This window comes from Sander lucioperca, chromosome 8 (assembly GCF_008315115.2).
Source record: "Sander lucioperca isolate FBNREF2018 chromosome 8, SLUC_FBN_1.2, whole genome shotgun sequence".
Classification (NCBI taxonomy): Eukaryota; Metazoa; Chordata; class Actinopteri; order Perciformes; family Percidae; genus Sander; species Sander lucioperca.
This window is the reverse complement of record NC_050180.1, coordinates 12804763-12828333: the sequence shown is the minus strand read 5'-3', so window position 1 is coordinate 12828333 and position 23571 is coordinate 12804763. Positions and strand designations below refer to the sequence as shown.

General features: G+C 39.7%; 1 protein-coding gene across 2 annotated transcripts in view; it reads left to right on the top strand.

Moving 5' to 3' along the window:
• epha6 (eph receptor A6) overlaps positions 1-23571 on the top strand; it is a 188670-nt gene that overhangs the window by 161149 nt on the left and 3950 nt on the right. For both annotated transcript variants that reach the window (XM_031281749.2, XM_031281750.2), the window contains 8 exons: positions 6014-6081; positions 8766-8891; positions 9463-9648; positions 15071-15132; positions 15653-15862; positions 18482-18631; positions 21602-21795; positions 23379-23528. In XM_031281749.2, the coding sequence (XP_031137609.1) occupies positions 6014-6081; positions 8766-8891; positions 9463-9648; positions 15071-15132; positions 15653-15862; positions 18482-18631; positions 21602-21795; positions 23379-23528 (1146 nt within the window). The remainder of the gene's footprint in view (positions 1-6013; positions 6082-8765; positions 8892-9462; positions 9649-15070; positions 15133-15652; positions 15863-18481; positions 18632-21601; positions 21796-23378; positions 23529-23571) is intronic.

Here is a 23571-nt window from a genome sequence, read left to right as displayed (position 1 = left end):
TAGTTTGTATGTATTATAAACTCCGCACTGCGCACACACACAAACATACACACACCAGGTGCAACAGCTAAAGAAAGCCCTTTAGGCGTTTTGCGTTCTAGCACAAGGAGGGCATTTTTCTTTTTACCTGAATCCAGCTAAAAGCAGTTGCAGTAGTGGGAGTGTTTTTTGACTTCATCATGATCTGTCATATCTGCGATCCTTCTGCCCTGTGTAGGAGGGACTTTCACTCTCTTTTAGTTTAAAAAAAGCACCAAATGTATTTGAGCTGCCTGAGAAAGATGAGAGCTTTCAGCCACACAGCTCTCATAGACGGAAGGTTGTACAAGACAAGTGAGGATATAAGAGGAGCTACTTAACGGGGAGTTGTAACACGTTGTCGCCATAAAATGCTTCCGAGAGTTTCATCTAGTTTGCATCTACTTGTGCTAAATTTAAAGAGTGAGTACTTTTACTAGAGCAAAGGTGGCACGACTGCACATACGTAGCCTAGCTGAAGACTTTTACTGCACGTGTACTCTTTATCCTTGAGTTGTCTGTCAATCTCTGCAACTTTTTTTCTCTCATTTTATACATATTTTCTTTCATCCTTCCTTTCTGTGCCCTCTGTAGCAGCAAAGCGATGTGCCATGGCGAGGTGACTGTGAGGGATGTTAGGGCAGGAGAGGAGTGGCTTGAATTACACTGATGCTTTGATTAGGGCTCTTGGCAAGGTTGTTTTACTGAGGTGTATGTGTGGGTGTGTAAAGTGCTTGTGAATATGTACTGTAACTATGCTTAACAGCCCAGAGAGCAGTGGCAGAAGCTTTTGTGTGTGATAACTGTCTTTGTGTGTGTCTGTGTCTGGATGTGCAGCCTCTTTTCAACATGAAAGCCAATGAGACAGGGATAGGCGGATAAAGGGGATCAGAGGATAGGACTGGAAAAGACTGATAAAGGCACATGCCACCATTTCTTTAATGAACAGCTTGACCCCATCAGCAGAGGTCAACAGTAGCTTTCCAAATCCCCTTCTTGTCCTCTCTGCCACTGTTACCCGCCATGTTATCTGCTCTGTCTATCAGTGTCCAGGATACCACAGACTTCACTTAGTCCAAGCCCAATCTGGCAACCTGTGGCTCGTAGCCCTCTGACACCTGCTTTAATCTGGCAACCCGGACTATGTTAAGTCTTCAAAGAGGAGGAGGCTCACATGTGATCACATGAACCCACACACATTCATACAAGCAAGCGCTTACACACACTTTCTCCACTAGTACATTGTGGGCATTTTCACTCCTAATTTATTTAATTGTATCCTGCATTTTAGCATCATTGAGCCACGTTATTAGGCAATACAATACTCTCTACCACTGTTTGTTGGATGTTGTTTTTGTTGATTAGAACAGTTACTGAAGCAGCACCGTTGCTTCACATCACATTTTAAACAGAGGGAATTTATTCTTTAAGAAAATCCTAAATCTCCTGCACAATTCATGTGGATGCTGATCAAAGTCAGGCAATGCAAATCAATCAAACACGAAGAGAAGATATGAAAAACTACACTGGAGATATTTCTCTTATGAGTTGGTGGAGACCAAAACAGAGCTGAAAGGAGAGTGAACACTGGATTTTATAGTCATCAGGTGGACAAAAACAACCAACATTATCATTTAGTTCAAGTATAGTGTTTCTGCCCAGCTAGCAAATGTAAGTCCAGTATTCTTTTTTAATTGTAGCTCTGTGTTGGTCTCCTCCACCTCCTGAGGAAAAAGATCTGGGTAGCTTGCTAAAACTGTACTTCATGCATTGAATCACTTAAGTGAGCCGTCGTTTGAGTTTTGTTACACATCTATTCATGCAATTACGGTCAAGTGAGCCATCTTCAGCAAACCTCTTAAGGAAATATTTTCATGAGAGTTCAAATGTGAATAAATATTACATGTATAACAACACATTTGTAATTTGTGGTAAATTTCCCTTTACTTGTTTCCAATACTGTTCTATAAAATTACTCTTTCTGAGCAGATATGGATTGCTATGGATTTTATAGCAATCCTTATCTATATCTGGAAATTGTACATGTTTTTTGTCTTATTTGAATAAACACCCAGAAATGAAACACGATGGCAATCTGTCTAGGTAAGACCTGATAATATTCTGTAACACGTCCAGCGCAGCTAAATTCTGAATGAAATGTCGCCACAATAAGAGACGGACCACAGAAGCACAAGGGTAAATACATAGAGATATTAAAAGCATATCCTGTCTTACCTTCTTAAGAGCACTCTAATATCTCTTATGCACAGAAAACCAGTTTAATATACCACAGAATACTGTGAATGAGCCACTTTTACATGTCAGATCAGTCTAAAAAAATATTTTGATTCATTTATTTGTTTGTATGTTTGTTTTTTGTTTTTCATTGCAAGGGAGAAAAAAAATGCCAGGTTTCCAAAAATGTTCAGCTTTTATCCCTACCAACTGCTGACAACCTTATCAGAAAAAAACACTTACACATACAGCATGTGAGCAAATAGAAATTCAGTCTCAACCTCAAGTGTTGTCATTTTCATGTATACTCGGGTGCTGTGGGACTTTGTGAAACAGTCAGCGGAATTCTATATTCTAGCTAATAAATGATGAAATATGAGAAAAAGTGGGGATCCACAAGTGAGAAGTGGGAGCGAGTGTCCCTCATGCTCACGGTCATTAATTAAGCCCCCTACTGCAAAATAGGTTTTAAAATTCGTCAGCGACAAAGCCTGTGAGAGAACTCAGAGCACCTTTCTTCCTTCATATAATTATTTTCCATCTCACTGCTCTTCTCCAGCCATACCATCTCTACCTCTCGCACACCAGGTACCAAATATTCTGTAAGCGTTGCAGGTCCATTTTGTAACAGTCTTGTCATGTGTAAAGCCATTACTGAACGTATAGGTAACGGTCAACCATGTTTGAATAACCAAAAGCCATTGATTGAACACCAGGCCAGAGGTTTGACTTAAACCTCTAACCATAAGTGACAGGCAGATAGTTTCTATATATTTATCTAAATAATCATAAATGTTGTTGAGGTTTAGAGCCTCTGATACAGTAATTCACTACCATTGTATTATTTAAGACCTTTAGTTGTAGCTTACTGTTAGTCCTTGTGTAACTGTGAAAAACCTGCAGATCAATTTGAAAGTTGTGCCTGACTGTTCATAATGATGTTCACAGTGGTGGCCTAAAGGTTATAAATATAATATATAATATAATAATTTATAAATAAATGAAAAAAAAAAAAATGAAAAGCCATTTCAGGAATGAAAACTGTGAAAATGGCAGACCAAAGGTCTAAATTATGTTGTAGTTGCTGCTTTAATAACTGAAATTTTGTAGTTGGAGCTTGATGGTTTACATTTTTGGAAATATAATGGTCTGCTAATGGACCCAAATTAATTGTGTAGTAGCAGAATCACACAGGTGTGACTGCAGAGAAGGAAATGTTTTTTAGAATTATCATGAAAGTAGATCTGAGGGTCATAACATGTGATTTGCTCTGACATGACAATTGAATGCAACTCTTATCTTCTATATGGTTCACTGGAGAGTAACAGACATTTTACTACAGCTGCTGCAACCACAATGTGACACTGAAGATGTAACTTCCTCAAAACTATGTATTACAATACCACAAACTACGGCCTGTAAAATTACAATATGGCTAATATGCAGTTTATAGTCCCTTTACACTGTATTTGAGAGTGTGTCCTCTGCAGAAAAATGACAGCGTTATTTATTGGTTCAAACACTGACCTATGTTTACACTATATACATACGAGTAATTAATGTCCTCTTTAAGTGATGTTGTTAAAAGCAGTAGCTTGTGGATGGTTGGATCCACAAATACATAGTTTCTTTCAACCATGACAGTGATGTGTTCCTAACTGTAAACATGACTATGTCCTTTCACTATAAAACAAATCATTTTAGTTGCCTAAACTTAGCTAAACCTTAAACATAGATCAGAATCAGAAAAGCTCTCACTTTTAGAATGGTCAAACAGGCCATTAGGCAAACTATTTTGTCATTTAGGCATGAGGGCTTGTTGGTATTTTAGGTCCTGCTGTGTGTCTGCATTTATCTATGTTTAACTATAACACTATGTGAGCTGTTAGTAGTTAGTAGTCATGGGTCGAAAGGGTAAAACAAAGTTTGATCAGATGTGCTCAGTATTGGTGCAAAGTAGGCTATGCATTTAATAATAATTAAATTAAATAGTTACACGGGGCGCCTGGGTAGCTCACCTGGCAGAGTGCGTGCCCATATGAGGCTCAGTCCTAGACGCTGCATGTCATTCACCCTCTCTTTCCCCTTTCAAGTCTAAGCTGAAAATGCCACACACAAAAAAATCTTTAAATTAAATAGTTACAGTAATTAATAAACAATGACATGGCTTGACATGATGAGCCTCTATCTGTAGAAAAAGAGTTATTAGATGTTTTTGAAATGTCACCAGAAGAGATTTCAGAAATGTATTAAATGCAAAAAATCTTCTGACAATACTTGTACTGTTTTTTTCTTTGTGCTATTTATTACATTATGTATGCAACACTCAACAGATGGTGTACTTTTTGACTATTTTGATCAGACAGTAATGTGTTTGAGCTGTACTTTGCCATGAAGACTATTCTGGTTCTATGTGTGATTCTGACAGGGTACTTTTTATTTGGGAGTAACATCCAAGCATCTATTTGGATAAATTCTTCCCTGGTCTTTTGCAGATGCTGTCATCTAATCTCTCAGCTTTTCAGACTTTCTTGGCAGCAGCTTTTTATCAGTCGTTGGCTGGCTCTCGGTGTCTCAGTGCCCAGATAAACTCTCTCTCTCACACACACACACACACACACACACACACACACACACACACACACACACACACACACACACACACTAAGGATGACAACGAGTGAGTTTTTGCATCAGTTGATGCAAGTGTTTTTCCCTTCTATAGTAGTGTGTTGAGTTTGATGGTTTGTTCTATCTCACCCTCGCATTTTGTTTGTTGTATTTTTTCACATATAACTGCTCATGTAAAGGTGCCACTATTTCTTAAAATGATTCTGTGTCTCTTTTGCAAGAACTTAGTTAAAACACACATACACATGAGCAGTGAGCACACAACACACACAAACTGGGGTCTGTATTTAACCTGCCTCTCCTGTTAAAAACCTTACACACAGCACGTTATTATTATTGCCATGTCACGCTGTTAATACAAGAGGTTGGAATTTAGGACAGCAAGTGTGTTACGTAACTGGATAGTGGTTGTGTTAATTACTCAGGAGTTGACATGATGAGTCTCTTTCTGCAGAAAATTAGTTAATAAATGTTTTGAAAAGATATTTTATTTTCCAATTCCAATTCCACGCTTCTCGAGGGCCCTCCCTATGTATAGTTCCTGGATAGTTAGTTCCACTATGAAGTAATATTATGTAGCCTGTCAAGCCAGACCCACATCAAGATGTTGGGTCTGGGAACTCAACATTGGCAGGGCTCAATCCGAGGGGCAGGATAAACGGTTGTCTTTCAAATTCCCTCTGCACTCATAGCCAACCAGAGCAACGCTATGTGATAGATTAAACTTTTGCCGTATCCGGTCGGCAAAAATCCGAACACGTCTTCCTTTTTTAAGAATGATTTCAGTGCTTAACTCCAAGTCTTCCAGAGTCACGGCTAAAGCCGATTCCAAAGACCACTGTTCGCCAGCAGCAGCAGCCATCTTCTTTGTCTTTTAGTAGCAGGGAATTGATGCGGAACCGTCGCAACTCTGCCGTCCTTATGTTAAGCCCGCCCACCGACTCTATACACGATGTGATTGGCCTGACCAGAATTTGGTTTTTCCAGCTCGCAAGCCAACAGAGAGTTGCTAGACCCCCTGTCTGCAAATTACATTTGCTGCTGCTAGGGTGCGTCTAGATTTCTAGGCTAATATTATTGCACATTTGAGGAAAAACCCAATAACTCTATCCATCAATGTGTTTTCCAGGTGTCAGTGGTATTTTAAGGCCAAGATGACTTCAGAGGAGAAAAGGACCAATTATCAGAATGGACATGGTAAGTCAATCAGTCTACCTCTTTTCTTTGTTGTTTTTGATACTGTTCTCTCAATGTGACAGCTCATCTTTCACAATTTCATATAACAAAAAGATTAAGTCAAGAATTAATTTCCATATTTATGGTAATGATGGTAGGGCGAAGTCTGCATGGTCTAAGTTTTATATTTTTAATTAAATGTAAAATCTGTTTGGCACATTACATAATGTTGGTGATGTAAATTACTTTAGTCAGAACGTCCAACCATTTGGTGATTAAGTGACAGGTTTTATGTTGTGTTGTCTTTGCCAGTAGGCAGAGAAGAAAAAGAGTTAGCAGCTATAGCCACATACTCTTCTATTTGCATTCAACATGCACAGCGTACTGCTGTATGGATCATTTACCATGTGTTTCTGTGACTATGCATATTTCAATTTTCCACAAAGCTTGTACAAAATGCAAAAACATTGACTTGCTATTGTTACAAATGCTAGCAAGAAAAGAAGTAGCAAATGTGGTACATATACGATAGATTCAGGGATTAAGACGTCAGACAAGTCAACACAGCAAAATGCTTTAAACCACCATGCTCCTTCATCTTTCTGTCTCTCTCCTCTCCTTCCTATCCAGCACTCCTCCTCCCCTCCCCTCAAGTTTCATCTGATGTTCTACATGAGCTTTTTTTTCTTTTCTTTTTTGATTAATCTGTTTGTAGCTGTATCCCTGAGCTGTCTGCTTCTGCACTCCTGTACCTTTCTGTCTCTTTTGCCTTTGTTTTTTGTCTTTTAAGATCCCAACTTTTCATTCCCAACATGAGAAAAAACAAATTTAAATGAGAGCTGTAAAGTGAAAAAATAGACAGGTATTTGAAAGTGAGTGTAAAGACGAAGATTGGGGCGAGACGAGGGAAGATTGCTGGAGAAGAAACAGAAAGGTGTAAGAAGCGAGGGTAGGAAGGGCAACCAGGTTAAAGGTAGAAGAGATGAGAGGACGAACAGAAATAAGACTTTTTTTTGTTTTAAGAGGACAGTTGGATTAAGGCGAGAAAGCCAGAACAGATAGCCAAAGGTAAGAGAAGAAACATACATTAAATTAGTTTTTGGAAGGTGGCTAACAAGCTGCCACATAGTTCGCTGATATTCAAGATTGAAACACACACCTTATACACGCCTGATGTGTGTTCAAAACCCTGTCACTCCTGGGTCTTGTCTCAGGTCTCAACCCTGGGTGTTGTGTTGAGCACACGCTTTGAGAGGAGAACAGGGCCTTCGGGGTTTGGCTGGTGTCGGTTCATGCATCAGAGACAACAGATTTTTGTTTTGTAACACTGTATCGATTCCTGAAGGAGAAATGCAGCTTTTGTCTACCCCCACCTCCACTGGGAGGTCAGGGTCAGAGGCAGAAAAGCAGCAGCCTGTAAAGAGTCACTGACTTGCTCAAGGACACTTCAACAGGGTGGACGCTTGCTTACAGCAGGGGCTAAAACCTTGCCCGGGTTAAAAGATGTGCTGCCCTGCTGCTTCTCAGCAAAAGACAGGAGAAACAAGCTGTGTGTGTGTGTGTGTGTGTGTGTGTGTGTGTGTGTGTGTGTGTGTGTTTAGTATACAGTATGTGTGCATGTGTGTGTAAGTCTCAGAGTGCAACCCCCACTCCCTTAAAAAATGACATTCTGGGCGTCTGGGTAGCTCACCTGGTAGAGCGCGCACCCATATGTAGAGGTTTACTCCTCAATGCAGTGCAATGCCCTTTGCTGCGTGTCATTCCCCCTCTCTCTCCCCTTTCATATCTTCAGCTGTCCTATAAATAAATAAAAAAGCCCAAAATGACATTCCCATACATCTAAACTACATTCTCAATTACAATGGAAGCTTATTTTCTCCACTGGTGCAAGTTGTGAAACAGTAACAGTTTTAAACACATATTTAACATTGTGATTCGGAAAAAAAACTACTTTTTCCTTTACTACTGTATACAGTTAGCCACCTTGTTCTCAATGGCAAAACACTGCTACAACACACACACGTTCACCCTAATCTACAAAATAAATTGTATAGAACTACCTACATGTCCCTCGTCTGCAGGTATTCAATGCAAAGTTGGAAGTGCGCCCTCGTTTAGAAGAAGTCTCCCAGCTAATCCTGCCTTGTACTGACCGAAGTTGGAGAAACAGCTAGCTGATGTGGTATTAGCTAAAGTGGTTAGCACACACCAAATGTTTCGGCTGATGATATAGACGGCCCTGCTGATTTTGACCAGCTCACCTGGAGACTGAAGGCAGGATACATTCAGAAACCCGTATCTCACTCAAAACAGCATGGATGTTTGTTTTTTTCCAAGTTTGTATGCTTGTGGAAGCACCAGAGACACAAAATAACACCCCAAATCCCAGAAAAAGTGATTTTTTTTTTCATAATATGGGCACTTTAAGTATGTTTTGCACGTGATGTCAGATACCACAATCCTTCCACATCCCTCCTGGTAACTGCAGATGTGCCCATGGTTGGGTAATATTTGTAGCTACACAATAGCATTAGTGGCTGTAAAAGCAATAGCAGTCTTTTTGTCAATACATTTCTTTTAATTTTGAGTCTTAAAGAATTGTCTAAAATGGTCCGGCTAGGTTTTGCTAATTGTACCTTCCAGCCTGGTGAAGATATTAAAAACACACTCTCAATGTCTCTGTTTCTTTCCCTCTGTCCCCACAGGCCCCTTTCCGGGAATAAAGACCTATGTGGACCCTGACACATATGAAGACCCCACGCAGGCCATCCATGAGTTCACCAAGGAGATCGACCCCTCCAGGATCCGCATCGAGAGGGTGATCGGAGCCGGTATACACACACACAGGCCTGCACACACAGTTATACACTCATCCACTTGTGGGTCTACCTTTCGCCATGTGGGCGGAAGAGGATCATTTCATGTTGGTAAGAATAACAATGGCTTTAAATGTGCCATAGGAGATGATCTATTTTCATTCCACACATATAATTGCTGTGAACCCTCTCTACTCCATTATACACACTAAAGTGGATGCCTTTCTTTCCATTTCCCAATGTCTTACTGTCATTTTCTCTGTGCAGACTGTAGGATTATTAAAGCTTAACCGGTTTAGAGAACAAAAGAAAGTATGAGAATAGATTCAAGGCTTTTTAAGTAGGTGAAATAGAGAATTTCATGAAGTTGAACTAATCAGAGAAGAGGCAAAAATGCTGGAGTTTGGATGGGAACTGCAACAGTGCCCCCAAGTGGCAGACCGTGCTGCCTGCTGAAGGTGTGTGATGGTAATAGACTCGTGTGTGTGTGTGTGTGTGTGTGTGTGTGTGTGTGTGTGTGTGTGTGTGTGTGTGTGTGTGTGTGTGTGTGTGTGTGTGTGTGTGTGTTTGCGTGTGTGCACTTTAGGTGAGTTTGGCGAGGTGTGCAGCGGCCGCCTGAGAACTCCAGGGAAGAAGGAGATTGCCGTGGCAATAAAGACGCTGAAGGGCGGCTATGTGGAGCGTCAGAGGCGGGACTTCCTGCGCGAGGCATCAATCATGGGCCAGTTTGACCACCCCAACATCATCAGACTAGAGGGCGTGGTCACCAAAAGTAAGTAGGATTATTGGAGATTCCATTTAAATAATTTTGGAAATGTGATCAGAATACATCCATGTTGCCAATACATTTCCTGCGGCACTAATTTGTATTCAGTAAAAGTCCTGATACCACTGATGAAACCAAGCCATTTTGAACTATCTTGTCAGTCAGACTCTTATTTTTAAATGTATTTTTTTAGGAGAGCTAAATACATATATTTTCAGTTGCAATGTGGTTATAAACATGAGGGACAACCATGAGTCACTCCCTCACATTTCCATCTAGTCACAGCTACGCTTAAACATGAATTAGTTTGATGTGGTGGATACAACAACTACACTGGTAGTTGGCCGATCCAAAACCACTCTACTACTTCTCACTTAAATTCTTGTCATATATGTGGTGCATTTTCCCATGTAGAATCCCAGTAACTCACAGAGACAAACATAAGAAGAACAAATGTGTCATATAAACATTTGCACTTCTATTAAAAAAAGATACTCCATCCAGTTTTGTTGTCTGGGGGTGAACAAGATGCTGCACTCGCATTATAAGCGCTTCGCTTTAAAAGCAAAATAAAATGTAACAAGCGCATTTGAAATTGCTATCTCTTTACCCATCACCCTGTTTACCACAGTCTGATGGATAAATTCATGTATTTTGTTGTTTGAATGGTAAATTGCAGTAAAAACACTTTTTAAGGTTGCATTTTTTTTCTTAGTATTTTACAAGATTAGTGAGCTGACTCTGTTCTGTTTATACACATAGTTTTGTTTCGGGTTTGTGCCTTGTGTAGAGCAGTGGTTCTCAAACGTTTTTACATCAAGGACCCCGAAACTGACACAAATTAGACCACGGACCCCCATGTGATAAGACTTTGTCCCAGGGTCCCCTACCTGAATTTTTATTATATATTATTATTTTATTACAGAAAGTGAGTGAAACCCATGAGCAAAGTAGTCATACAATCTGTCATTGTGTTACTTATGGATGAAATTATAGTGAAAATAAATGATTCTCCTTTTTTTTGGGGACCCCCTCGAACCCCTTCAAGGACCCCTGGGGGTCCCCGGACCCCACTTTGAAAACCACTGGTGTAGAGTATGCATTACCCTCTCCCATAGTGCTCGTGTGTGTGTGTGTGTGTGTGTGTGTGTGTGTGTGTGTGTGTGTGTGTGTGTGTGTGTGTTGTTAACGAGCTCTGTTTTACGGGGTTCACACAGCGCAACATATGGTTGTTTTTACAGGGGTTGTATAAACTGAGACATCGCTGTGAATATAAATGTGTCCCCTGAAGACTTTCAACCCCCTCCCCCTTCCCTGATTGTAGATAGAGGACACTCCTCAGCTCTGACCCTGCTGACAAGGAATTCAGCTGATAAGAGTCTTTAAAGGCCGATACATGCCATCATTACATTAAAACTGCTGATTACTAATGCTTTGCACTGATGGTTTAAACTCTAGTTTTTATAGTCGACCATCTCTGAAGTTATTGACTGAAAAAAAAATCCCCCCACACAACACTAAGATGATTTTCTGGTAAGACATCTGATGATAAAAGGATAAAAACATTTTGAGTCACTGTGGCTCGGAAAGAACTTTTCATCACATCAGAGGTCAACAGCACTGACTGGCTGTCGGCGTTTGTCTAGTAATCTGAAGGTTCCTGATTCGATTCCCGGCTCCTCCAGAGAGAGTGTTGAAGTTTCCTTGAGCAAGTCACCTTAACCTTAACCTTAACTGCTTCTGATGAGCAGGTTGGCACCTTGTATCTAGGTGTGTTTTAAGGCACTTTGAAATGTGTACAGCATGAAATATTCAGTAAAATTGATTGAATCTCCACTTTTGACTTACATGAATCTCTGACATTAGTTCTTAGTCATCTGCGTTTATAAGAGAGTAAGTTATCAGAGCAAACCTTTTCCCATTTCTGTCTAACTGATGGTGCATGCATTGCACATACACAACGCACACACACACACACACACACACACACACACACACAGAGAGAGACATTCATTCTGAGCATCCCTTTCACTCACTTTCTCCATCTTTCGCTCCCTACATCTGTTGTTGTTCTTCAGAGACTAATTACAGAGAGTATTGTGCTGTGACTGACTGCTATACCTGCTCGAAAATAACAGGTGACACATTTTGACTCTGGTAAACAGGTGCGTTTGTTTTTGTTCAGGCGCTGCATAACTATATATATTGTTTCCAGGCATTACTAATTAGCTCAGGAAAGCCAAGCTTGATCAAATCATTTCCTGTCTATCCCTCCTGGATTGGTGTTGGGGGGGAAAGTATCTGCAAATTTAAGGGTATGATGATAAATGTGGCAGTTAAACAAAAAGAAACATCCTGTGCCTATTTGGTCTAAAGTAAGTCTGCTCATCCATCCATCCATCCATATACCCACCGTGCCTTCTTTTCTCTGGTGACAGGAATGTGGGCTGAGGTTCAACATTCCCTTGTTGATGCTATGCTTGGTTTAGCTTTGATTATTTAAAATGTTAAACGAATTTAAGCTGTTTAACAGTGAATGTTAACAGAGTCAGTAGTTCTCCATTTTTCCACAGGTGTATGCCACAGTACACGATAGTTCATCAGTTTTGTTCCTTAACACAAAATGTAAAAGTGCAATATAAAATATTCAATAAGTCCCTTCCAATAAAAATAAAAACACATTTATGAAGAACCATAACAATCACCTGTGCCTGTTCAGCCTTTGTTGTGGAGGTGGAAGGTGCAGTAGGAGATGAGTCCATTGTCATGACTGGCTTAAATGGCTTGCATCATTTTTTTTTATTATTATGTTGCATTTTGGATAGTCCCAGATGCTTCCCATTGCAAATTTTTTTAAAAGTGGTTTTGAGAAGGTAACCCAAGATGCATTTTGCCGAACCAACAATTTAGTTGTCATTGTTAAAGCCTCCCTCTAGTAAAAAAAAATAATAAAAAAAAAAAAATATATATATATATATACTGTTTTACTGAAGCATAAATCTGATGTTGTGTGGTATGTTGTTTGTTTTTAAGTGCAAAATAATCGTATTGCTGCCAGCAGTCTCACCTGCTGTCTCCTGTCTCTCTAATGAGATGTTAACTCCCTCCCCAGAACGCCAGAGTCTCAGTCACTAATAAAGTGAGGATTGATCATGAACCGATCTGGTCAATCTCACTGTCAATCAACACATCAATAGCCCTGGTCCTTATAAGCAAAATGTGCTATCATGCTTGCCCCTAATGTGTTATAATTGCGATCCAATTGACATGTGAGCATCAAAGTGTGGGTGTGTCTCCAATGGGAAATGAGGTTATCAAGGCTCACTAAATAGTTGTCTGTGTAATTTATTTGTTATGTTTTAGTCAGCTATTCACATTCTAATCCCATGAAGTCACAACAACTAGGGACATGGTTTGATTTGAGTGGGCTCCCCATAGTTGCTGTCAGTTTCACCAAAAGCCTCACATATTATACTGGTTAGTTCTGTTACTGTTCTGTAATGAGCTGTCATATTTGACACATTTTTAAGATTTGTGATGATAATGCATGTTGTAAAACAAAGTCTACATGTCTATATATATATATATATATATATATATATATATCTCAGCATTTTTTTTCAGGAAAGAGACATAATCATACTCAAGTTCTCTGATCACCTCAAAACTCACCCTCATATATATATATATATATATATATATATATTCCATAAATCTTAAATGCAAATATTCACATTAATCTTGAGGTTCAAACTGTCCTGGTTATTCTGGAAAAGGAAGGACTATGAGAGGCTGATGAATAAAATTAGTTTTTGGCCGCACACCACTAACATTGTGGTTGTTATTGCCTGTCTGTCTCAGCAATTATTGAAAAAAATGTTTTTAGGGTGAAGCGGTGGTGACAGATGTCATTTAGACATGTTGTGACATGTCACAAGCTGTGTAATATGTCAGTGTGTCTGAAATTTGGATCGAATGCCTTTACTCTATAAAGTTACACTGCTATTAAGCATTGTGCCCTTATGATAGGCTACAGAAAACATCCCGTATCCTGTAAAGACATTCAGATGTCTTTAAATGAATAATTTTACCAATCTTTGCATTAACATAATAAATTAAAGTGATACTCGATCCTCCACCATGTGATTTTTTTTCCCATTCCCATGTGAGCAAAGAAGCTATCTTGAATCTGGAGTGTGGTACCATGGTGTTACTTCACTACAGTAACACTTTTATTTCCTTTTCCAGCAGTTCAGAATGTTTTACAGTACAGCTCACTGGCACACCGGCCTGGACAACCAGCCTCCCAGCTGTAAACCAGTCACTGTAACACTGTAGGAGTCCTCTGTGGGGAAACAATAACATTTGGAAAGAGAGACTGTGCTTGCACCTGTTCCTAACTGTTTCACACCATGGACTGAATACTGAGCAGGTCATGTTTGGAAGTTTTATGAATTGAGTGTCATCTGCTGATGGTGTGTGTGTTTCCCAAGCCTTCTCATTGTCCTTCTTTGTCTCAGACTGGCAGTTACACACACACACGCACACACAAGAATTCCAATGTGATTCCAATGTGTCACCTACATGACTTAGAACATTACCTTGTGCTTTATCAGAGGATCATTTGGGACCAGTGCCCCTTGACTAATAGTTTGATGGCCTTTATTCAATAATTTATCATGCTGACCAGTCTTTGCTCCATGTTGTACCGTGATATCTGCAACTTTAGATGCTTACGTTATAGATGATAATAGATGCAAAGACATTTGAAAATTGAGGGTTTGCCTATTAGTTGCCAAAAATCACCTCAGATTCTTTCAGCATCATGCACATCTAATATGATGATATAATTGCAGTTCTACACTGGTGGTTTTAAAAAAGCCCTTCAACTGAGTTTATTTAAGTGCCATTATTAGATTGTCCACACATGCAATCATTGTTTCAATATCACCAGTTGTTTAAGTGTTTATAATAATTAGTAATATTACCAAGTGGTGGTTTCATTTAAAGGTTTCATCGACAAATAATGGTGTAATTTTTAATGGTCAAATTTAAATATATACAGTGTATGTGTATATATATATATATATATATATATATATATATATATATATATATATATATATATATATATATATATATATATATATATTGAATTTTAACACAAAACACGGCCTAAGAGCATCTTTAATCAAAAGATATCAATCTCGATATTTATATAAACCTGCAAGAAAATCTAAGCACAGACAAAGATCCACTTAGTAGCTTATGAGCTTTTAACTGTAGCTCAAAGCACATGAAAGTGGCTCAGGTGTCATTACATTCACCTGTCACATTTCTTCTGTCTTGTCTTTCACCATCCACTTTTCTTTAGCAAAGAAAGCATCTTTGGAGAAATAAGGAGTGTGTTGTGTTTGTGTGTTTGCAGGCAGGCCTGTAATGATTGTGGTGGAGTATGTGGAAAATGGATCGCTGGACTCCTTTCTGAGGGTGAGTTTTGAGGTGATCAGAGAACTTGAGTATGATTATGTCTCTTTCCTGAAAAAAAATGCTGAGATATATATATAGTTTTAGAAAAGAAAGCCTTAACGCATTTGTCTCAGTCTGTAAAAGCAACACTACCTTTGCATGTCTTTGTTGCACGCAGGATAGCAAGATCACCCTTGGTCATAGGTTATTTAAGGATATTGTGCTCAGCTGGGGACCAAGCATAGTAAAGTATTTTTAAGAATTTTAAGAAAGACAGGCAGTTTAACATTGTCTCTGTTTTGCCTTTCAAGAAGCTGAAATGTGAATATATTGTCAATAAACTGCCAGCATAATTCTGAAATTTTTTTATCTTCTACAAAAATCACTGAAGTATTTCACTATGTTGCTCCATACATACCATTATGTCATTTCTTTGTCTTTATGTGTTTGCTATCAACCCTGCTTTTCTCTCTCGTCTGCGCTCTCTCTATTTTTTTTCAATGGCTCCTCATTTCTCTCTGTATCCTGCTCTCCCTGTCAGCAACATGACGGTCACTTCACTGTCATCCAGTTGGTTGGCATGCTGCGTGGCATCGCCTCAGGCATGAAGTATCTGTCAGACATGGGCTACGTTCACCGCGACCTGGCAGCTCGAAACATCCTGGTCAACAGCAACCTGGTGTGTAAAGTGTCAGACTTCGGCCTGTCCCGAGTCCTGGAGGACGACCCGGAAGCTGCTTACACCACAACGGTACACACCTGACACATCCCTCTAAAACCAAGCAGATGTTACTAATATATGACAGCTTTTAACAAAGATGAGTTGATCCTGTTCTAGGAAATAATAATAATGCCATTAGTTTCATTGAAAACTTCACTTAAATAGCAGTCCGTCCGCACCTAGTCTATATCAACAACGTTTCATTTCCGTAATTGTTCAGGTGCCGCCGAAAGTTTTATTTGCAAAACTAAAACAACCTTTGAACGTACACATGTTCCACCAAAAAAAGTTCCCGAGGCTATTTTGCAGAGGCAACGTTGCTCCATCCGGCGCTTAGTGCCGCTGTAGACGATTTTGATTGGTTTAAAGAAATGCCAATAAACCAGAGCACATTTTTCTCCCATCCCGGAATGCTGTGTGGACTAGCCAGACCCTCCTCCGCAGCGCTGTGGAGGAAGGTCTGGCAATGCGAGACTAGTCTGCACCCAAAAAAACGACCGTATGGGTCGATTTTGCAGGCAGCTCATAATGATCCACAATTACATTTTTTGTTAAGCGGCAGCCTCTCATGGCTGTGGTAATTATCGCCAGAGCAACTGTGGAAGTGAGGTGACAAAGTATAAAGTGCCAAATTCCGTATAAGGATAGGTAGGTTGGGGTGTTGGATGGGTCAACTAAACACAGGACTTTCACTCGGAAGACTGTGGTTCAGGTCCTGTGTGAAACAACAACTGAACTGTCTTTTTAAAGTTAACCGAGTTTTAGTCTGTGATGCAAGGACGTCCATGATGTCACGTTACGTCACCTCATTTTAAGCCAATCCCTGATGTTTTACTAACCCTAAATGTATTTTGGTGCCTCAACCTAACTAGTTCCATTTCACAACGTTTAGTACAAACTGAGCCTATTAGCTATAAACTATTAGGTTAAATAGAACGGTCACAGGATTACGGTCACATGATTAAACTGCCACCATGCAGCAGTAAACAAAACAGTTGCATGTGTCGTTTTGGGAGTCTTTAAAAATCAACCTTCAGTGTCGATTAGGTACGAGGATGTGTTGGTAAATAGTTACATAGCTTTGTTTTTTTTAACCCTTACAATGATGTAGTTTATGGGACAAACTGAAAATGCTGCGTTATATGTAATGAAATGGTCATATATTACAATTTTGTATCGGCAGTTTGGCACTGGCCTCCAAAGCCCTTCGCATAACAGTGACATATTGACTCAAGTCCATTTTCTCTGCTCAGACCTTATCTGAACAACTTTTGATTGGAGATTCAGGGGTAGGAGGCAGGCATGTGGCAAAACCCAAATACAATATTTGGCTAAATGTATTCAGTATTTGCATTAAAAAGCCTCTGATTGAAATATTGCTCTAGTCCAACAAAGACAACTGTTGTCTTCCTTTTCTTGGAGGCAAGCTTTGCATTTTTTAGCTCTACAAATATACAAACACAGATACAAATAGTGACAGCACTAAACATCTCTGGGAATGAACACTTATATTCGCTATACTGTTGGAAATTCAGTCACTTGAAAAAGGCATCTGAAGGGGTTTTCTAAAGCCAGAAATGATTTCCTTCAAGATACAATCTGCTGTCTTCAGAGATACAGCAGAGATAAAGACGTAATCAGTGTAGTGCTTGTTAGATCATCTCTCCTTGTTCCAACAAACTATCTAGCTCTGTGTCTCCAACCATAGTAACAGTGTGATTTACAATAAGCCATCATGCTGATGGGATATCAGAAAAATACATTGATTTAAAACATAATAATACATTGTGTCAGCTGTGACAGCACCGACACCAACAGTAATAACACGGATAACAGTTGGCTGCCGTATCTTGTTCTGCTCCTGGCTTTGTAAGAGAACCTCATTAGAAGTTTGAAGTCTTGAACTACGAAAGGCACAGAGACCCAGCAACTCAATTTACAGACATGTACTGAGAGCTTACAAGACACTGCCTACCAGCTGTTCTGTGGCTAATCCTCCCTGTATCACTTCATATAAAAAAAAAAAAAAAAAAAAAAGTTACCTGCTATTATTGTAGCTTATCATTTTTAATCTCCAAAGCAAGTTCACCATTTCCAAACAAATATAAGTTTTATCAGTATTGAAATGCATTTGGAATTTGGGACACTTGAATTTGTATTTACAGACTGATACTGTCAGTGTGGCTTGAGATATCAGCAAACTGATGTATCGACTACTCCTACTTGATAAGGCTGCTGAAATGTAATTTTTTTGCCTTCTCTCCTGAGGCCAGCGACAGATGGAGTTGACTTAGATAGCAAAAGCTAAATTTCAAAAACTGAAATGACGCTGTTCTGTAAATCTGTCTGAGCCCACAGTGACCTCCATTTCCTGGTTTGTATTGAGGTTATTGTGTGAAGGAAATGCTGTGTTTACGGTTCCAAGTTTAACTTTCTGCTCCACAACACTGTGGTTGAAATCCACAGAAGGGTGAGGTGAGGTGAGGTGAGGTGAGGGGATGGCGAGAGAGGAGAGAGGTGAGGCAGGGTTGAGGGTACTGAGATGCTGAGGTATACTTTGAATGATTTACTAGATGCTGTACATAATAAACATTTTTACAATCTGAGTCTATCCATGAGTGTTTACTTTATTTGTGTGTGTGTGACCAGGGTGGTAAGATCCCCATCCGATGGACTGCTCCTGAGGCCATCTCCTACAGGAAGTTCTCCTCTGCCAGCGACGCGTGGAGTTATGGCATCGTCATGTGGGAAGTGATGTCATATGGGGAGCGGCCATACTGGGAGATGTCCAATCAGGATGTGAGTATTGTAGTCACAACGGTTGTTTACAGTGCATTTGTGTCACATGAGAAGTGACCCTGTCGGGATAATGTTCTTTAGAGTTACAAAAAAGAACGATTAAGTACCAACTGCATGATTACCTCATTATCCTACTCACTCTCTCCTCTCAATCAAAAAGCTCTTGAGCCTCACTGACTTAATCCGAAAAGCTTCTGCCACCAAGTTTGTAAGTCTTTAACACAATGTACTGCATATTCATGACACTTATATTCAGAATTGAAGGAAATGGACCATGACGCAAAGGAGCTTTTCAGTGATTTCAGAAAAGAAGTGGTAGAGCTACTGCAGCAGAAGAGGAGAGGAGGCATCAGTTTGGTGACTGATATCTTAATTAGTTTATTGGCTTTCTATTTTATTTTTTTTGGTCCCTGAGATACTTGGTACATGAGATACTATGTTAAACAAATATCAGTCAATTCCTTAAAAGCAATGAGTTATGCTAATAGTATTGGTAATCATGGTTTATCTTGTTGGTGATAGGATGCTATGGGCAGGACCATAACCAGGGGCACGTTCAATCTCAAACCGGTGTGCACCGTGTTGTTATGGTTTCCATGTTGAACGACATGTTTCCTCGGAAAGGTGTGAAACGGTGTTTGGTGGGTGTGTTTCTCGTTTATTGGCTGTTTCCCAGGTGATACCCAATCAGCAGATAAGTGCATGTAAACTCGTGGTAATAAAAAGGCGGAGCTCTCGCGCACACAACAGGATGTTCAACGCACCCCCTTTTTTAGTTTATAAAAGCATGTTGCTGCATTTTGCTGAACGTGGCCCAGGATTTTAGAAATGCTGGGGTCATCATGAACCATGTTAACCTGCCCAGGGACAGGGGCAGTTGGTGGCTACTAGCTAAATCTGGTACCAAACATCTCTGACCAAACACATTTGATAAAGATCCCAAATTTCCCCAGAATTTGTATGTGTGTGCTCAGACAAAAGGCAAAGCAAATTTTCTGCTTGCGTTATTTGTGTAAATTTTTCCGCTGTCTTTACTGTTTTGAGATTGTTTTTTTACCTATAAACAGTCATTTTTTAAATGACATTTAAAAAATATGAAGTCTAAAAAATATCAGAATCAGCCTTAAAAATCCAATCTGTATTATACGTGTGTAATTGTACAATGTTAAGTCCCAGAAATCTTACTGAAGACCTTGAATTGAAGTGACCTTAACTTCAATGGTAGTCTTGGCTACCATATATCCAATTCTAATCATTTTGGGACATCATTATGTGGGACGCATTAGGAGGTACTGACTAAAACACTGGATGGGCTTTATTTGGAGCTATGACACAATCTTAAACGATAGTTACGTATTGTAACTCCAGATTCTATGAGTATAGGCATAGCCCTCTAAGAGCTGTTGCTATTATGCTGTCATTTTTTGTCTTTTGGAAATATAAAGAAATTGTTCCTGGTTAAGGTGGTTGACACAGCTGCATTAGCTAACTCACTGAGTGTAATGTGAGCGTGCTGGTGTTTGAACTTTTGAGTGCTGTTCCTATTCCATATAACTATTCCTTTAAGTGATTTTCCCTTCAGCATCTCAGTGATTCTTCCGAGAGGATGAAGAAGACTTGTTCATGTTGTTTTCACAAATATTCCCCTCACAAGTCTGGCTCTCAAACCTCTAGCACTGCAGCTCACCTCAATATTGACTTCTCAATTCAAGTCCTGCTCCACTGAGTACATTCTGTTTATTTTCCATTATATGTGTTAAAATTGCTGCCCTTCAACCTGCTCCCTGGCTGTTTTCTCACATTAAAAGCCTACCTCTTTAAAGGAGAGCAGGGGAGGAACAGAAATGCTGGTGAGAGTCACCAAAAGGATGAAAAAGATGAGTGAGAGGGAAAGGAAAAGAGCAGTGAAGGTCAGAGGTTCAGAAGACTTTGGATAGAGGGGGAGTTTAAAGCTGTGGATTCACTGTGGCTGAGCAACCCTGCTGATCCCTGGGCTGTGGTCAGGGATTGGAGGGACCATGGAGGAAGCAGATCCATCCCTCTCTCCGCTGAGTGTGAAAGCTCCACCGTAATCCCTTCAACCCCTTACACACAGACTCATACACACATTTATACACAGACACCCACACACGCACATTCACTAAGGTCCCAGGGTTTGGGGAGGATTTGTGCTGTTTGGGAATTGCTTAGAAGTGCTTTCCAAGGCAAAAGGTCAGCCAAGCCGCAAAACCAGCCAAACACTATCTCATCCTGGTCAGCCCCTTAACAATGCTCCCTACGAAGATACATGTATGGACCTCGACTTTCCCGTAGCGCAGACTCACAGATGATATGGAGATCAACTGTATAGAGACTACATGGACACGCTATTGGCTCAGATAAAAAAGGGATTTACACTTGCATGTTGGAATTGATTGTTAGTACAGATTAGGTTTGGGCACATGTATAAAAGACATAGTTCAACTTTATTTGTACTACACGGGAAAGTAAACATGCAAGGAGGAGGTTATAGGAAATAAAAGATGCATAGATGAAAGACGAAACAGATCATAAAAATAAGATCTCCTTAGCATTTATATGTGAAATACAGGAATATTATACATTTTAATTGTGTGAAACACTATGTTAAGTCACTGTTTACAATGTTCTTAACCTTCATTTTAGGTCTTTATTCATAGAAAATAAATGTTCGTATTCGTTGAGTAGGATCAACTCGTAGCACTGTAAAGCTTTGTAAATCCAACCCCAAAACCTCAGACCTTACATGCAAATTTATATAACGCCAAACAATGCTACATTTTTATATATGTTTTTATATTCAGTAGGTTTATTGTGTTTGTCTGCAAGATCAAAGAGAAACCACTATTTTGATTTCCGAGTAGATCCATTTTCAAGCTAATAAAATTCTAATAAAGTAGCCATCTTCCACATTAAGACTTCGTCCTTTATCACATTCGACTGTCTCTCCAGGTGATTCTGTCTATTGAAGAGGGCTACCGGCTGCCTGCACCGATGGGCTGCCCTGTGGCCCTGCACCAACTTATGCTGCACTGCTGGCAGAAGGAGAGGAGTCACCGGCCTAAATTCACCGATGTTGTTACCTTCTTGGATAAACTGATCCGTAACCCCAGCAGCCTGCTGCCACTGGTAGAGGACATTCAGAGGTACAGTATTAAAGAGTTCCTAGCACCATGAAATGCTTTAAATATAAATGCACTGTAAGTCAGGGACGTGCACAGACATTTTAGGTGGAAGGGGCTCAAGGAAAAAAAAGGCCTAATAGTTAATGAATAATTATTTATTTGAAATTTAAACAAAAAAATTAAATATATTAAAAAATCTTCACACCAAACTGAAAAAGGCTGTTGCTGCGATTGTGTTAATTTTACAGGAAAAAACACTCCACCAATAATGAAAAAGCACTGTTATTGTTAGATGAGGAGCCTACGATCCAAATGATGAAGTTACTGTTTAATGCAGGACACTTTTTTCATGTTGTGGTCAATTTAGAGATTTTGGTCTATTTTGCTTCCGTGTCTTCTTTTACTCTAATGGAAATAAAACTTCCAAAATACACGTTTAGATGGTATTTGTTTTAGGCTGCATCTGTAGATCTCTTCTAAATTACCTAACATTTAATGGGGAAAGACTCGTAACTCATTTACTGGGGAAGTTCTGTGCTGATATGTTTTAGTTGTAGTTGCCTTGTCAAATGTATGGAAATTAGTGCATTTTAATTAACGCCTAATTTGCATATCAATGTAGCGATTGCAATGACGTTATTAGACACTGATTTTACTGTAGCTGTTCACCTGGAGTGTCTCCATTAGGTAGGCCACAGTACATTAGTCTGTATGGCCATGATGCCTCAGCTAAACCTTAGCTAACTTATTACATAAGCTAGTAGCTGATGCATGTTAGCAAGACAGAACTTAACTATTTGTTTTGTCTTTTACAGTATACTTGTGGGGTCCGGACAGCTTTGTGGGGCCAAAATGCTGGACCCCACAACTTTAAAGGGTTTTTTTAGGGTTAAGACTTGGTTTTAGGATTAGGGTTAGAATTAGGTTATGGTTAGGGTAAGGGTTAGGGTTAGGGTTAGGCATTAAGTTGTGATGGTTAAGGTTAGGGTAAGGGGCTAGGGAATGCATTATGTCAGTAACGGGTCCCCACAAAGATAGTGCCACGCACTGTGTGTGTGTGTGTGTGGGGGGGGGGGGGGGTGGCACAAGGAGAAGCATCAAAGAGAGAGAGAGAGGGATCGACAGTTTCATCTCCCGATCTGATATTTAGATTTTTTTCATTCAAGAAATATTGAATTAAAAAAGTGCCCTTTTTTATTAATTAAAAAAGGGCACTTTCTCTCAAGGAAGAAAAAGGTCAGGTGCTCAAGCCCCTTTTGAGGTCTGTGTGTGCACGTGCCTGCTGTAAGTTAATTTAAGCTGTGGTGACAGGGAATCGTATTTTTCAAGCATCTCTGAACTAAGAACAGAACTTGAGTTATTTGAGTTACAATACACAGTAAGCTTTGATAGGACATCTCTCCTAAAACCAGGCAAAGATAGGGTGACTTTTCTGGTTAAGAAAGTTTATAAAATGCTCTTACTCCTACGCCTAAAAGTAGGACCAAGTGTGTGTGTCACGCTGAAATCTTTAAGCCAGTAAGGTCAGTTGTCTACCTCTGAAATGTTTAGGAATACTGGCAGGATCTGACATTATCTGGGTTATTTTTTATTTTTTGTATCAGTCTACCGGAGTCTCCGGGGGAGGAAATGGACTACCCGATGTTCATCTCCATCGGCGACTGGCTGGACTCCATTAAGATGACTCAGTACAAGAGCAATTTCATGGCAGCTGGCTACAACACGTTGGATTCTGTGGCGAGGATGAATATTGAGTGAGTAGCAGAGCTAAAATATTATTACCATTATTAAATGGCA